The sequence below is a fragment of the Salmo trutta genome, chromosome 18 (genome assembly GCF_901001165.1).
Source record: "Salmo trutta chromosome 18, fSalTru1.1, whole genome shotgun sequence".
Lineage (NCBI taxonomy): Eukaryota > Metazoa > Chordata > Actinopteri > Salmoniformes > Salmonidae > Salmo > Salmo trutta.
The window spans coordinates 29,708,022-29,725,879 of record NC_042974.1 but is presented as its reverse complement, the minus strand read 5'-3'; the positions used below and the strand labels follow the sequence as shown (position 1 = coordinate 29,725,879).

At 42.4% G+C, this 17,858-nt stretch overlaps 1 protein-coding gene across 1 annotated transcript in view; it reads left to right on the top strand.

Annotated features, from left to right (window-relative positions):
- LOC115153160 (V-type proton ATPase subunit B, brain isoform) overlaps positions 1 to 17,250 on the top strand; it is a 43,400-nt gene extending 26,150 nt beyond the window's left edge. The window contains exons 8-14 of the mRNA XM_029698281.1: positions 624 to 721; positions 886 to 1,009; positions 11,962 to 12,112; positions 12,798 to 12,880; positions 13,092 to 13,196; positions 14,658 to 14,787; positions 16,344 to 17,250. Coding sequence (XP_029554141.1) covers positions 624 to 721; positions 886 to 1,009; positions 11,962 to 12,112; positions 12,798 to 12,880; positions 13,092 to 13,196; positions 14,658 to 14,787; positions 16,344 to 16,486 — 834 coding nt within the window. The 3' untranslated portion in view covers positions 16,487 to 17,250. The remainder of the gene's footprint in view (positions 1 to 623; positions 722 to 885; positions 1,010 to 11,961; positions 12,113 to 12,797; positions 12,881 to 13,091; positions 13,197 to 14,657; positions 14,788 to 16,343) is intronic.
- The last annotated feature ends 608 nt before the right edge of the window (positions 17,251 to 17,858 follow it).

Sequence of the window (17,858 nt, the reverse complement as noted above, 5' to 3'; positions counted from 1 at the left end):
TTCAGCCGGCCAGTATCAAGTTCTCTCTAGTTCAGCTGCTCTGGTCATGACTATTTAACACCGGGTGGGGAATCTTCTGTGACCTGTGGCAGAGATGTTAGTGACCCCCACCTCTGTTCCTCCGGGCCCCCTTATCCTCTCCCTGCTGATGGCTAATTCATACACCCATTGAGGGCCTTGTAACATAAGCACGAACTCTGTAACAGGGTAGCGGAAATGCAGTGCATAGGGGCAGACTGGTATGAAAAGGGATTAGGCCATTTTGAAGCATATGTAAAGGAGATTCTAATTTAGGAAAAGGACACTGTGTAAAGGACAGCGTATTAACACCTGATTAACACTTAACCTTGTTTTCACATATCAGAACATATTAAGTTACCTTGAGTTGAAAACTGCTGAACCAGTAAGCTGCAGCATAATTTGCACTACATTGCCCTAGGTATAGTATTTGGGAAGAATTTACCCTAATTTGTTGTGATATTTGAAAACAGGAGCTCGATTTTCTGATATGCATTTTTTTTCTTCTCTGCCCTTGGGTGACTAATATCTTCCTGCTTTTGTTGAAGAATGTTCAAGGCCTTCTACTATCAACTTGGTGTGTAATCTCAAACCTATCTTTTCAGGTGAACATGGAAACTGCTCGCTTCTTCAAGTCCGACTTTGAGGAGAATGGATCCATGGACAATGTTTGCCTGTTCTTGAACCTAGCCAACGACCCCACGTGAGTTCATTTGCATAAGCTCTGTGCCAAATCAGTAATGCACTAGCTCCCTCCTATAATAAATAATCTATCGATTCATGGCAATAAAGTGTCTGTATAATATTGATACCTTTTTTATTATGTTAATTAAAATTGAATTCCTTCCTTTCTCATTCCTTTCTCAGTATTGAGCGCATTATCACCCCTCGCCTGGCTCTGACCTCAGCTGAGTACCTGGCCTACCAGTGTGAGAAGCATGTCCTGGTCATCCTGACTGACATGAGCTCATACGCCGAAGCTCTGAGAGAGGTGGGCAACCAAACTAACTCAATGAAGTCTGCTGTTTACTCCTGGGGGGAAAAAAACTCATACTTTATTTTTGTGAGGTGTCAAACTTTCACATTAATTCTGTCAAAGTTTGAGAGCCATAACTTTTCTTTTGAATATGGGTAGCAAATTCAATGTGCCGGTTAAAGTTTGGTCAGTACAGGCTACATGGTTGTGATATTGAAAACCTTCACAAATCAAATTTTATTGGTCGCATTCACATACTTAGCAACGTTAATGCAAGTGTAGCGAAATGCTTGTGTTCCTAGCTCCAACAGTGCCGTAATATCCAACAATACACGCATCTAAAAGAATGGAATAAAGAAATACAGAGATGTTAGGATGAGGTGTGTGTGTGTGTGTGTACGTACAGTGCATTTGGAAAGTTTTCGAACCTCGTGACTTTTTCCACAATTTGTTACGTTAGTCTCATTTTAAAATGAATAAAATTATTTTTTTCCCTCGTCAATTTACACACAATACCCCATAATGACAAAGCAAAAACAGGTTTTTAGAAATGTTTGCTAATTTAATAAAAACGAAATACCTTATTTACAATCGTTAAGAATCCAACCACCCAAGCCATAGACTATTCTCTCTGCTTCAGCACGGCAGGCTTTTCCGGTGCATCAACTCTGGCACCAACAGGCTCTTGAAGAGCTTCTATCCCCAAGAAATAAGACTGATAAATAGCTACACAGACTATCGGAGGTAACCTTGTATCCTCATTGACTTATTTTTGTCTCTATTCACACTCACAAGGCCCTATACACTCACACATTCACCCCATCATCATCTGCTCACTCAAATAACATCTGTCGTGGAAATTCTCACACAGGGACACTCGAAGTCAATCTTAAATGAATCATCCTTTATTTGTCAGCGCGCTGGAGTTTCCAACCAACTAAATGTACCATAGTACACATGTTAATCAGGAGCTCTGCCTGTGGGCAGTCCTAGTAGTTGTCTTATGTACGGCTATGCACAGATAAGTTAGTATTGCATGATTTAGCATAATTAATTAATCATTACCGTTTTGTTTCATTCATGTGACAGACCAATACTGGTTCATAACATGTGACAGACCAATACCTCACAAGGCTTCTTCGCTCTAAGCTGAGACCTTGAAACTGAGATCTTTCATTCATACTCAAAACAAGGTCTGGGCGTACTGCCAAATTGCAGATACTGATAGTGAGGATTTGTACTGTCAACCACTTGCATGAACACAGACATTGGTTTATAGATCAGCACATGAATAGAAAACAGAAATTAGTTATAAGAAAAGCACAAACATAAACATTTCCATCACACATCCACATACATTTACATTGCCTTTGGAAAGTATTCAGACCCCTTGACTTTTCCCACATTTTGTTACGTTACAGCCTTATTCTAAAATGGATTAAATGAATAAAAAAAAAAACAGAGCAATCGACACAATACCCCATAATGACAAAGTGAAAACAGAAATACCTTACTTACATTAGTATTCAGACCCTTTGCTATGAGACTCATAATTGAGCTCAGATGCATCCTGTTTCCATTGATCATCCTTGATGTTTCTACAACTTGATTGGAGTCCACCTGTGGTAAATTCAATTGGTTGGACATGATTTGGAAAGGCACACCTGTTTTATATAATGTCCCACAGTTGACAGTGAATGTCAGAGCAAAAACCAGCCATGAAGTTGAATTTACCACAGGTAAATTACTGGTGTTCTTCCATGCCGTCCATGGGAGGGGTGCGTCACTTGAGTGGTTTCTACAATGAAGTTGTAGAAACATCTCAAGGATGATCAATGGAAACTAGATGCACCTGAGATCAAATTTATTTATGTAGCCCTTCGTACATCAGCTGATATCTCAAAGTGCTGTACAGAAACCCAGCCTAAAACCCCAAACAGCAAGCAATGCATGTGAAAGAAGCACGGTGGCTAGGAAAAACTCCCTAGGAAAAACTCCCTAGAAAGGCCAAAAACCTAGGAAGAAACCTAGAGAGGAACCAGGCTATGAGGGGTGGCCAGTCCTCTTCTGGCTGTGCCGGGTGGATATTATAACAGAACATGGTCAAGATGTTAAAATGTTCATAAATGACCAGCATGGTCAAATAATAATAATCATAGTAGTTGTCGAGGGTGCAACAAGCACGTCCGGTGAACAGGTCAGGGTTCCATAGCCGCAGGCAGAACAGTTGAAACTGGAGCAGCAGCATGGCCAGGTGGACTGGGGACAGCAAGGAGTCATCATGCAAGGTAGTCCTGAGGCACTACTGCAGCATAAATACTGGAGGCTGAGACAGGAGGGATCAGAAGACACTGTGGCCCCATCCGATGATACCCCCGGACAGGGCCAAACGGGCAGGATATAACCCCACCCACTTTGCCAAAGCACAGCCCCCACACCACTAGAGGGATGTCTCCAACCACCAACTCCTAAGACAAGGCCGAGTATAGTCCACAAAGATCTCCGCCACGGCACAACCCAAGGGGGGGTGCCAACCCAGACAGGAAGACCACGTCAGTGACTCAACCCACTCAAGTGAAGCACCCCTCCCATGGACGGCATGGAAGAACACCAGTAAGCCAGTGACTCAGCCCCTGCAATAGGGTTAGAGGCAGAGATTCCCAGTGGAGAGAGGGGAACCGGCAAGGCAGAGACAGCAAGGGCGGTTCGTTGCTCCAGCCTTTCCGTTCACCTTCACACTCCTGGGCCAGACTATACTTAATCATAGGACCTTCAGTAAAGACTTAAAGGTTGAGACTGAGTCTGTGTCTCTCACATGGGTAGGCAGACCATTCCATAAAAATGGAGCTCTATAGGAGAAAGCCCTACCAGCCGTTTGCTTAGAAATTCTAGGGACAATTAGGAGGCCTGCGTCTTGTGACCGTAGCGTACGTGTAGGTATGTACGGCAGGACCAAATCGGAAAGATAGGTAGGAGCAAGCCCATGTAATGCTTTGTAGGTTAGCAGTAAAACCTTGAAATCAGCCCTTGCCTTAGCAGGAAGCCAGTGTAGGGAGGCTAGCACTGGAGTAATATGATAATTTTTTGGTTCTAGTCAGGATTCTAGCAGCCGTATTTAGCACTAACTGAAGCTTGTTTAGTGCTTTATCCGGGTAGCCGGAAAGTAGAGCATTGCAGTAGTCCAGCCTAGAAGTAACAAAAGCATGGATAAATTTTTCTGCATCATTTTTGGACAGAAAGTTTCTGATTTTTGCAATGTTACGTAGATGGAAAAAAGCTGTCCTTGAAACCGTCTTGATATGTAATTCAAAAGAGAGATCAGGGTCCAGAGTAACGCCGAGGTCCTTCAGTTTTATTTGAGATGACTGTATAACCATCCAGATTAATTGTCAGATTCAACAGAAGATCTCTTTGTTTCTTGGGACCTAGAACAAGCATCTCTGTTTTGTCCGAGTTTAAAAGTAGAAAGTTTGCAGCCATCCACTTCTTTATTTCTGAAACACAGGCTTTTAGTGAGGGCAATTTTGGGGCTTCACCATGTTTCATCGAAATGTACAGCTGTGTGTCGTCCGCATAGCAGTGAAATTTAACATTTATGTTTTCGAATGACAGCCCCAAGAGGTAAAATATATAGTGAAAACAATAGTGGTCCTAAAACGGAACCTTGAGGAACACCAAAATGTACAATTGATTTGTCAGAGGACAAACTATTCACAGAGACAAACTGATATCTTTCTGACAGATAAGATCTAAACCAGGCCAGAACTTGTCCATGTAGACCAATTTGGGTTTCCAATCTCTCCAAAAGAATGTGGTGGTCGATGGTTTCAAAAGCAGCACTAAGATCTAGGAGCACGAGGACAGATGCAGAGCCTCGGTCTGACGTCATTAAAAGGTAATTTACCACCTTCACAAGTGCAGTCTCAGTGCTATGATGGGGTCTAAAACCAGACTGAAGCGTTTCGTATACATTGTTTGTCTTCAGGAAGGCAGTGAGTTGCTGCGCAACAGCTTTTTCTAACATTTTTGAGAGGAATGGAAGATTCGATATAGGCCGATTAGTTTTTTTATAATTTCTGGGTCTAGATTCGGCTTTTTCAAGAGAGGCTTTATTACTGCCACTTTTAGTGAGCTTGGTACACATCCGGTGGATAGAGAGCCGTTTATTATGTTCAACATAGGAGGGCCGAGCACAGGAAGCAGCTCTTTCAGTAGTTTAGTTGGAATAGGGTCCAGTATGCAGCTTGAGGGTTTAGAGGCCATGATTATTTTCATCATTGTGTCAAGAGATATAGTACTAAAACACTTTAGTATCTCCCTAGGTCCTGGCAGAGTTGTGCAGACTCAGGACAATGGAGCTTTGGAGGACTACGCAGATTTAAAGAGGAGTCCGTAATTTGCTTTCTAATGATCATGATCTTTTCCTCAAAGAAGTTCATAAATGTATTACTGCTGAAGTGAAAGCCATCCTCCATTTGCGAATGCTGTTTTTTAGTTAGCTTTGCGACAGTATCAAAAATACATTTCGGATTGTTCTTATTTTCCTCAATTAAGTTGGAAAAATAGGATGATCGAGCAGCAGTGAGGGCTCTTTGATACTGCACGGTACTGTCTTTCCAAGCTAGTCGGAAGACTTCCAGTTTGGTGTGGCGCCATTTCCGTTCCAATTTTCTGGAAGCTTGCTTCAGAGCTCGTGTATTTTCTGTATACCAGGGAGCTAGTTTCTTATGACAGATGTTTTTAGTTTTTAGGGGTGCAACTGCATCTAGGGTATTGCGCAAGGTTAAATTGAGTTCCTCGGTTAGGTGGTTAACTGATTTTTGTCCTCTGACGTCCTTGGGTAGGCAGAGGGAGTCTGGAAGGGCATCAAGGAATCTTTGGGTTGTCTGAGAATTTATAGCACGACTTTTAATGCTCCTTGGTTGGGGTCTGAGCAGATTATTTGTTGCAATTTCAAACGCAATAAAATGGTGGTCCGATAATCCAGGATTATGAGGAAAAACATTAAGATCCACAACATTTATTCCATGGGACAAAACTAGGTCCAGAGTATGATTGTGGCAGTGAGTAGGTCCAGAGACATGTTGGACAAAACCCACTGAGTCGATGATGGCTCCGAAAGCCTTTTGGAATGGGTCTGTGGACTTTTCCATGTGAATGTTAATGTCACCAAAAATTAGAATATTATCTGCTATGACTACAAGATCCGATAGGAATTCAGGGAACTCAGTGAGGAACACTGCATATGGCCCAGGAGGCCTGTAAACAGTAGCTATAAAAAGTGATTGAGTAGGCTGCATAGATTTCATGACTAGAAGCTCAAAAGACGAAAACGTCATTGTTTTTTTTGTGTAAATTGAAATTTGCTATCATAAATGTTAGCAACACCTCCGCCTTTGCCGGATGCACGGGGGGTATGGTCACTAGTGTAACCAGGGGGTGAGGTCTCAATTAACACAGTAAATTCATCAGGCTTAAGCCATGTTTCAGTCAGGCCAATCACATCAAGATTATGATCAGTGATTAGTTCATTGACTATAACTGCCTTGGAAGTGAGGGATCTAACATTAAGTAACCCAATTTTGAGATGTGAGGTATCACAATCTCTTTCAATAATGGCAGGAATGGAGGAGGTCTTTATAATAGTGAGATTGCTAAAGCGAACACCGCCATCTTTAATTTTGCCCAACCTAGATCGAGGCACAGACACGGTCTCAATGGGGAAAGCTGAGCTGCCTACACTGACTGTGCTAGTGGCAGACTCCACTAAGCTGGCAAGCTGGCTAACAGCCTGCTGCCTGGCCTGCACCCTATTTCATTGTGGAGCTAGAGGAGTTAGAGCCCTGTCTATGTCCGTAGATAAGATGAGAGCACCCCTCCAGCTAGGATGGAGTCCGTCACTCCTCAACAGGCCAGGCTTGGTCCTGTTTGTGGGTGAGTCCCAGAAAGAAGGCCAATTATCTACAAATTCTATCTTTTGGGAGGGGCAGAACACAGTTTTCAACCAGCGATTGAGTTGTGAGACTCTGCTGTAGAGCTCATCACTCCCCCTAACTGGGAGGGGGCCAGAGACAATTAATCGATACCGACACATCTCTCTAGCTGATTTACACGCTGAAGCTATGTTGCGCTTGGTGACCTCTGACTGTTTCATCCTAACATCGTTGGTGCCGACGTGGATAACAATATCTCTATACTCTTTACACTCGCCAGTTTTAGCTTTAGCCAGCACCGTCTTTAGATTAGCCTTAACCTGTTATGGCTAGGGGGCAGTATTTTCACGGCCGGATAAAAAACGTACCCGATTTAATCTGATTATTACCTGAGAAGATTCCAAACAGGAAGTACCCTCTCTGACCATTCCTTGAGCTTCTTGGCTCTGTTTATTGAAAACTTAGGATCTTTGCTGTAACGTGACACTTCCTACGGCTCCCATAGGCTCTCAGAACCCGGGAAAAAGCTGAATGATGTAATTCCAGCCGCTGGCTGAAAAACATTAGCGCCTTTGGTAAGTGCTCTATCGGGACCATCAGACTGAGGCTCGTGCACGAGGGGATCCCATGTTTTTATTTTCTCTCTCTTTGAACGTAAACACGTTTTCCCGGTCGGAATATTATCGCTTTTTTACGAGAAAAATTGCATAAAAATTGATTTTAAACAGCGGTTGACATGCTTCGAAGTACGGTAATGGAATATTTAGAATTTTTTTGTCACGAAACGCGTCGGGCGCGTAACCCTTATTTACCCTTTCGGATAGTGTCTTGAACGCACGAACAAAACGCCGCTATTTGGATATAACTATGCATTATTTGTGACCAAACCAACATTTGTTATTGAAGTAGAAGTCCTGGGAGTGCATTCTGACAAAGAACAGCAAAGGTAATAACATTTTTCTTATAGTAAATCTGACTTTGGTGAGTGCTAAACTTGGTGTGTGTGTGTGTGTGTAAATAGCTAGCCCTGTGATGCCGGGCTATGTACTTAGAATATTGCAAAATGTGCTTTCACCGAAAAGCTATTTTAAAATCGGACATAGCGAGTGCATAGAGGAGTTCTGTATCTATAATTCTTAAAATAATTATGTTTTTTGTGAACGTTTATCGTGAGTAATTTAGTAAATTCACCGGAAGTTTGCGGGGGGTATGCTAGTTCTGAATGTCACATGCTAATGTAAAAAGCTGGTTTTTGATATAAATATGAACTTGATTGAACACAACATGCATGTATTGTATAACATAATGTCCTAGGGGTGTCATCTGATGAAGATCATCAAAGGTTAGTGCTGCATTTAGCTGTGGTTTGGATTTATGTGACATTATATGCTAGCTTGACAAATGGGTGTCTGATTTATTTCTGGCTGGGTACTCTGCTGACAATCTAATGTTTTGCTTTCGTTGTAAAGCCTTTTTGAAATCGGACAGTGTGGTTAGATAAAGGAGAGTCTTGTCTTTAAAATGGTGTAAAATAGTCATATGTTTGAAAAATGGAAGTTTTTGTATTTTTGAGGAATTTGTAATTCGCGCCACGCCCATCATTGGCTATTGGAGCAGGTGTTCCGCTAGCAGAACGTCTAGATGTAAGAGGTTAACGTCGGTAGCCCTGCCCCCTGGTAAACAGTGTATGATCGCTGGATGATTCGTTTTAAGTCTAATACTGCGGGTAATGGAGTCGCCAATGACTAGGGTTTTCAATTTGTCAGAGCTAATGGTGGGAGCCTTCGGCGTCTCAGACCCCACAACGGGAGGAGTAGAGACCAGAGAAGTTTCGGCCTCCGACTCGCTTAATGGGGAGAACCGGTTGAAAGTTTCTGTTGGCTGAATAAGCGACACCGGTTGAGCATTCCTACAGCGTTTCCCTCCAGAAGCCATGAGAAAGTTGTCCGGCTGCGGGGACCGTGCGAGGGGGTTTATACTAACGTTACTATCTGTACTTACTGGTGGCACAGACGCTGTTTCATCCTTTCCTACACTGAAATTACCCTTGCCTAACGATTGCGTCTGAAGCTGGGCTTGCAGCACAGCTATCCTTGCCGTAAGGCGATCGTTCTCCTGTATATTATAAGTACAACGACTGCAATTAGAAGGCATCGTGTTAATGTTACTTAGCTTCGGCTGTTTGTAGTCCTGACGAACCATGTCCAGATAAAACCTCCGGGGTGAAAAAGTTGAATGAAAAAAGATCAATTTTCGAGTTTCATAGCAAAGGGTCTGAATACTTATGTAAATAAGGTATTTCTATTTTCGCCTTGTCATCATGGGTATTGTGTGTTGATTGCTCAGGATTATATATATTTTTTAATCCATTTTAGAATATGCCTGTAACATAACAATGTGGGAAAAGTTGAAGTCTGAATACTTTCCGAAGGCACTGTAAATGTATGTGGATGTTGTGTAAGTGAGCAGATGAAGTGAGTGTGTAGGGCCCGGTGAGTGTGCAATAAAAAGGTCATTGAGGATACAAGGTTAACTCCGATACTCCATGTAGCTATTTTGTTAGCTAAATACCTATCTTTATTGCTTGGGGATAGAAGCTGTTCAAGAGCCTGTTGATGCGCCGGAACCGCCTGCCATGCCGAAGCAGAAAGAATAGTCTATAGCTTGGGTGGTTGGATTCTTAACGCTTTTCCAGGCCTTCCTACCACACCGCCTGTAGATGTCCTGGATGGCAGGGAGCTCGGCCCCAGTGATATACTAGGCTGTCCGAACCACTCTCTGTAGCGCCATGCGATCGAGGGTGGTGCTATTGCTATCCAGGCAGTGAGGCAGCCAGTACAAATTCTCTCAATGGTATAGCTGTAGAACATTTTGAGGATTTGAGGGCCCATTCCAAACCTTTTCAACCTCCTGAGCGAGACGAGACGCTGTCGCGCCTTCTTCACGACTGTGAGTTTGGACCATTTTAAGTCTTTAATGATTTGGACACCGAGGAACTTGAAGCTATCGACCTGCTCCACTGCGGCCCTGTCGATGTGGATGGGAGTGTGCTCGCCCGCCTTGTTTCCTGTAGTCCACTATCAGCTCCTTGGTTTTACTGACATTGAGAGAGCGGTTGTTGTTCTGGCACCACACTGCCAGGTCACTGACCTCCATGTAGGCTGACTCATCGTCACCGGTGATAAGGCCTACCGCCGTCGTGTTGTCAGTAACCTGATGATGGTGTTGGAGTTGAGCATGGCCACACAGTCGTGGGTGAAGAGGGAGTACAGGAGGGGACTAAGCACACACCCCAGAGGGGCTCCTGTGTTGAGTATCAGTGTGGCAGATGTGGAACTGACAGCGTTAACTACTTTTGCAGATGTGAACCAAACAGTCGATCATAATATCAGTTAACAATATCAAATTCCTAGTTTATGCTGCAAAACCAACTTTATAAGATGTTTTAAAAATGGGTTCTATTTGACTCAACATTCCATGATGTCCACTAAGGCATTGTTGGCAGAATAGATGGATGCAGTTCAATGCATGATTAATATAATTATCCAATACTTCCTTGGTAGTCCAAAACATATTGCTATCAGCTTGTAAATGACAGCTGGCCTGGTACATTGTTGGCTGCCTCCATTCAGGATTCACTGTTTCAGTTTCAATATTCTGGACAAAAACAGACACATGTAACTAAGGCTGGGAATGTCATTACAATCCAACTAGCAAGGGCAATGTCAGTCATAACGTGGCTAATATGCTAGCGTATCTATATGTAGCAAACTAAAAACACAGAGCCTAACATTAGCTAGGAGGACATCATGTCATTGGAGGAGTTGGTGAGTGACTGACTTTTTTCCCCTCGTATCGTTTTTCGGTGGCTACACAGCTAGAGATGCACATGTCATTTGGTTAGCTAATAAGAAATGTGAATCGCTTAGCTAGCTAGGTATGCTGAATGACTGTTATCCAGTTAGCATATCTCTTGCGTTTGCAAATTCACTCTGGCTAGCCATCTAGGCAAAACGTAGGCAAAATAAGTAAGTCACGAACACTCTATAAAACATGTCAACAGCCTAACCAGCTCTTCCAGAGTGAGTGAAATGGGTCAGTGAGGTGTTTTCTCATTTGTTTCTGGAAGTAGCTGAGCGGCCTTTCAGGTTATGTCGATATAGGACTGATTTTACTGTGGGTATAGATACTTTTGTACCTGTTTTCTCCAACATCTTGCTGCTGTTCTGGGATTGATTTGCACTTTTTGCACCAAAGTACGTTCAGCTCTAGGAGACAGAACGCGTCTCCTTCCTGGGCGGTAGGACGGCTGCGTCGTCCCATGGTGTTTATACTTGCGTACTGTTGTTTGTACAGATGAACGTGGTACCTTCAGGCGTTTGGAAATTGCTCCCATAGATGAACCAGACTTGTGGAGGTCTCCAATTTGTTTTCTGAGTTCTTGGCTGATTTCTTTTGATTTTCCCATGATGTCAAGCAAAGAGGCACTGAATTTGAAATTAGGCCTTGAAATACATCCACAGGTACACCTCCAATTGACTAAAATGATGTCAATTAGCCTATCTGAAGCTTCTAAAGCGATGACATAATTTTCTGGAATTTTCCAGGCTGTTTAAAGGCACAGTCAACTCAGTGTATGTAAACTTCTGACCCACTGGAATTGTGGTGCAGTGAATTATAAGTGAAATAATCTGTCTGTAAACAATTGTTGGAAAAAATACTTGTCATGCACAAAGTAGATATCCCGACCAACTTGCCAAAACTATAGTTTGTTAAGAAGAAATTTGTGGAGTGCTTGAAAAACAAGTTTTAATTACTCCAACCTATGTCAAGTGTATATGAACAGATTTGAGTAAGATTTCATGTTGCTAAAATGCTGTCTATTCCACTTTAAATCCCAATGCACAGTCCAATACATTCATTGACTCAATCACATGCTCTAACAATGAAATGTTCAGTAGTTTGTGTTCAGGTTCCCATTTCCTATTACCTGGTTCCACCTATGGCTCACTTCTTTGTCCCATGTCTCCCCAGGTGTCTGCTGCCAGAGAGGAGGTCCCTGGTCGTCGTGGTTTCCCCGGTTACATGTACACTGATCTGGCCACCATCTACGAGCGTGCTGGGAGAGTGGAGGGCAGGAACGGCTCCATCACTCAGATCCCCATCCTCACCATGCCCAACGATGGTGAGACATGCCGGCTTTTCTCAGAGAAAAACAACCTAGGTTTATTTAGAAGATAATGTATTTATAAATGTTTAATTATTTTATTTATTTACTTGTCACATTAGCAATATTGTCCCAGCGTCGTCTGGGTTTGGTCGGTGTAGGCCGTCAATGCAACTGACTTGCTTGGTTTAAATAAATGTTAAATAAAAAAATTATTGTTGATTCTCTGGTTTCGTCTCTGAAGAGCTGCGTTTTTAATATTTTTTTGGCAGGGAACAAATTGTTGCTTGCCGTTACTATAGTAACCTCTTGATGGGCCTCCAATCTGTATTTGAATGGGAGTTCCCCCCCTCCCCCTTTAACGTCAAAGAGAATTTGAGCGAGCATATTTTAGAGCACTCTCCTCCCAAGATGTGGATCAAAACACTCATTGTCCTTAAACTGGCAATTGCTGTAAAAACTTTATATTGGATCTGCATTTCAGTATCTATACGCATTCTACTCTTAAATTGTAAACATTTTAAAGTGTATGCCTGGTTCATTGACATTTATTTTGGGAAAAGTGATTTACGAGCGTGCTCAGTGCATGCTTTGAATGTACAGTATGCGTGCGTATGTTTGATAAAGGCCACTTGATTTATCGTGACTTGAACCCTGGATATTATCTCTTGATGTTGACCTCCATGTTAACTGTGTTTTCCAGATATCACCCATCCCATTCCTGATCTCACAGGGTACATCACTGAGGGACAGGTCTATGTGGACAGACAGCTGCACAACAGACAGGTACAGACATACTCACTGATGATAGACGTGTATTCACATTCTCGCTAATATGTCTCAAACCCACCCTTTTTACCTGACTATTGAGGAGTCTATCTTGAGTACTTTTGTTCTCTCCCCTGACAATTGTTGCCCAATGATCATTTGTTTACTACTTCTTTGTTGAACATTGAATTGACTATTATTATTCTATTATTTCATGCTTTCCTTTCAGATTTACCCACCCATCAATGTGCTGCCCTCTCTGTCTCGATTGATGAAGTCTGCCATCGGTGAAGGAATGACCCGTAAAGACCATGCTGATGTCTCCAATCAGTTGGTAGTTGTCAAGATCTTCTATAACGAAGCCTAATTTATAATGAACTACAATAGACATTAATCGTTTGTTGCACACAGCACCTTTAATTCACTGACCTCCCTCCACGCTTCTCTCTCTCAATGGCTCACATCAACACCATCATCCCAGAAACCCTAGACCCACTCCAGTTGGCATACAGCCCCAACAGATCCACAGATGACACAATCTCTATTGCACTCCACAATACCCTTTCCCACATGGACAAAAGGAACACCTATGTGAGAATGCTGTTCATTGACTACAGCTTAGCATTCAACACCATAGTGCCATCAAAGCTCATCACTAAGCTAAGGACCTTGGGACGAAACACCTCCCTCTGGAACTGGATCCTGAACTTCCTGATGGGCCACCCCCAGGTGGTAAGGGTAACCAGCAACACATCTGCCATGCTGATCCTCAACACGGGGGCCCCTCAGGGGTGTGTGCTTAGTCCCCTCCTGTACTCCCTGTTCACCCATGACTGCGTGGCCAAGCACAACTCCAACACCACCATTAAGTTTGCCGATGACACAACAGTGGTAGGCCTGGTCACCGACAACAATGAGACCACCTATAGGGAGGAGGTCAGAGACCTGGCAACAACCTCTCCCTCAACGTGACCAAGACAAAGGAGATGATCGTGGACTACAGGAAAAGGAGGGCCAAGCACGCCCCCATTCTCATTGACGGGGCTGTAGTGGAGCAGGTTGAGAGCTTCAAGTTCCTTGGTGTCCACATCACCAAGAAACTATCATGGTCCATACACACCAAGACGATCGTGATGAAGGTACGACAACACCCATTTCCCCTCAGGAGACTGAAAAGATTTGGCATGGGTCCTCAGATCCTCAAAAAGTTCTACAGCTGCACCATCGAGAACATCCTGACTGGTTGCATCTCCCCCTGGTATGGCAACTGCTTGGCCTCCGACCACAAAGCACTACAGAGGGTAGTGCGTACGGCCCAATGCAGCACTGGGGCCAAGCTTCCTGCCAACCCAGGACCTCTATACCAGGCGGTGTCAGAGGAAGGCCCTAAAAATTGTCAGACTCAAGCCACCCTAGCCGTCATACTGTTCTCTCTGCTACAGCACGGCAAGCGCTACCGGAGTGTCAAGTCTAGGTCCAACAGGCTTCTTAACAGCTTTTCCCCCAACATCTGACATGAGACTATTTGCATTGACTCTGTTATGACCTATGCATAGTCACTTTACCCCTACCTACATGTACATATTACCTTGACTAACATGTACCCCCACACATTGACTCTGTACCGGTACCCCCTTTATATAGCCTCGTTATTGTTATTTTGTTTTTGTGTATTTCATCTTGTTAGTAAGCATTTCACGTACACCTGTTGTATTCAGCTTATGTGACAAATAGAATTTGATTTGAATCTCAATGTCTTGATCTACGACTTGTCCCTTGCCTTTGTCCCCCTCAGTATGCCTGCTATGCCATTGGTAAGGACGTGCAGGCCATGAAGGCCGTGGTGGGAGAGGAGGCCCTCACCTCCGATGATCTGCTCTACCTGGAGTTCCTGCAGAAGTTTGAGAAGAACTTCATCGCTCAGGGTGAGACAGATGAGACTCAACCTATGATCGTAGCACCACAACCAGAGAGCATGCCTAGTAAAAATCTAGTTGTATGGCATGGTTTAAATCAAAAGGTGAAAACAGTGGCATGGCATTCTTCCGGGGTCCAGTATTTGGTAACAGAATGAATGGGTGTTTTGGCAGACTTTTCACACCGTTAACTGAGAGGCATTATGCTTGGCCAGGTCATTGACACACTTGCTCGGAGATCTTGTCTGGAGATTTTATTTACATGTTGCATTAAATATTAGATATTATACATTTGCCACCATGGCTTATGTTTGTCTTACCTTTATTGCACAAATTCCTTTAAATCATTGACTGATCAAGTGTTGCCGAGGTCTTTGACCTTATTACCCCAAAATTCTGCCTGCGTAGCGGTGTGATATTAAAATGGAGATTGATTTTGCCCAATGACATTGAAAAATATTGTAGTATTATTTGATTAATAATATTTTGTTTGCATGTTGAATCACATATAAGCTAATTAAGGTTTGTTAGATGTTTCTTAATAAACCATTTTGTTTTGCATGTCATTAATTGCCGATATTATCATAAAATGTTGAATCGCTGGGTTTTGAAATATATTTTACTGAGATCTGCCAGCTCTTGGCTCTAGCAAAGGACGTATGAATGCTGCATGCTGTTTATTCTTCTTTCCTTCAGGTCTTTGTTAGTAAAAGTTCATGTTCAATGCCTTCAGGCATGATCATTTTTATCAGCAGAGGGAAATAAAAACCAATGGCAAACTTCATGTCAGATACATAGATGTATTTTGTTCCCTCAACACCTTGGTGACATTCAGCGATAATGTGTGCATGTCGTCAAAGCATTATGCCAAACCTATTCTCACACTTGTCCTTGGATTGATGAGATTGCTAAAGGAAGGATTTGTGAGCAAATCTCTCCAGCCTAGTGTATAGTGAGCCTGAATTCCTTTTTTAACATGAGTCAAAGCCTAATGCGATCCATTATAATGAGAATCTCATTAGTATTGAGTCTACTGACGTGAATTGAAACCTCAAATCGAAAAAACCTCGCTCCATAGAAGTAATATGAAATGCAAGTATCATGTCAGACTGCGTCTTCTCTCTCAGCTGAAACAAATGGGGCTCTTTTGGGCGACGAACAAGTGCCTGCCGTTCAGTCTTGTCCTTCAGATAATGCCATTACAAAGTAGTGATTGCACTATTGTAGGCTATGCTTCACAGGGACCTAATGCTTGTAATCCTGTTGTGACACGATATGATTATTGACTTAATATCTAGCCTAACAATTATCTCTTTCCGACAGAGTAAGCTGTGATGTATTGTGGGGGGGGATTTCAGAAATGTTAGCTCCATGACCTGATGTTGACCATGGCGCCCACAACAAGTGTTCTGAAAAATATCACTGAATCACTGGAGATTATTGTTGTATTCATACTCTTAATAAAACCTCTGAATAAAATATTCAATTAGAAATTAGTCATCACATGGAATATTGTCAAATGTCATAGCGTTCAATATCTAAAACAATGTAACCTCACCCCTCAGGCCCTTATGACAACAGGACTGTGTATGAGACCCTGGACATTGGCTGGCAGCTACTCCGAATCTTTCCCAAAGAAATGCTGAAGCGTATTCCCCAGAGCACCCTAGCTGAGTTCTACCCCAGGGAGTCTGCAGCTCGTCACTGAGCGCCCCTCGACTCAGAGATCAGAGCAATAATCTCAGCTCCCTCTGTAATGTATTGTATCTGTGTCCAGAATCTCGTCTGGATTGTGTCTGACTATCATTTTATTGAGAGATTTAAGCTCACCCTTAAATCAAAGAATGATCCTGTTATTTATTGGGGTATGTTACAGTTGGATTTTGTTCATTGAATGTTGTCCCCACCTAAAGTAAATGAAACTTTCCAAAAAGGTAAAACATCCTATACATTTAGATCTCAAAGGAAGTTGTGTGTTCTCTTTCACATTTCAATGGTTTAAATTTGTCCAATATGTTTGTTACTGTCACCCTGAAGATGGCACTTCAGTCACTTATTTCAGATGGTGGGGCAATTACTGTCAAATTGTAGGACTTCATCAAACATCCAGGAGGTCTGAAAGTGACATGACATAGTTTCATGTATTACACTGAACATCATTGGTACTTAAATGTTTACTTGTATAGGCTTCAGGTAAGGGTTTCGATATTGGACAAACTTTTGGGCTACTTGAAATTGATTTATATTGTAGATGTCGAACTTTGTAGACTGTAATTGCTTATTTATTGGCCTCTAATTACTATTGAAAGAAAGTTGTTTACATGGTTTGTTATTGCTATATGTATGTGCTGTAAAAAGAATACTAAACATTCCCGTTTCGTTGTTAATTCTCTTGTTCGTTTGCCGAAATCATCTCTGTATTATGGTTCTTCTGTTTTCCTGTCCATAAATAAATTATATTAGAACTATGAAGGATATGACATGTTTCATTTTGAATGCAATGTCAAGTGGGATTACAATGTTATTTAAAGGGGCAATCTGCAGTTCAAACAGCTGCTACCCTGCCACTGATTTGGTAAATAGCTTAGGCGTGGGGCTTTAGAAATGTGACCACTGTCAAATTCATAGATGGAGCTATGGATGCACGGGCGGGCGGGCTGTCCATCCATGATAATTCAATTATAGTCTAAACCATGTTTTGAGGCTATACAGTGTTTGTTTACAAATATGATGGATTAAGACCAATTAACGAAGCTCATGAGGCATTTATAAGTCATACCTTTCAAGAATCAATAGGTATATATGAATTTAAGAATCTCAAAAGGCATATAGCAACAGCAGATTGACCCTTTTTAAGGTTTATGGGTCTCGCACACTTGTAGTAGGGCTTAGTAGTGACTCAGCAAAAAAGCCAAATCGAATAATATTTTTTTTATATTACGTGTCTGAGTCATAGACTGTATATAGGCCCAAGTTAACAAAAACATGCACTCGTATCCTAGATCAGACCGGAGGTCGTAAAATATGGCCAAAGGTGAGTCTTGTACATCGGCAGAAAGGAAGAGGCCTAGCGAGAGGGT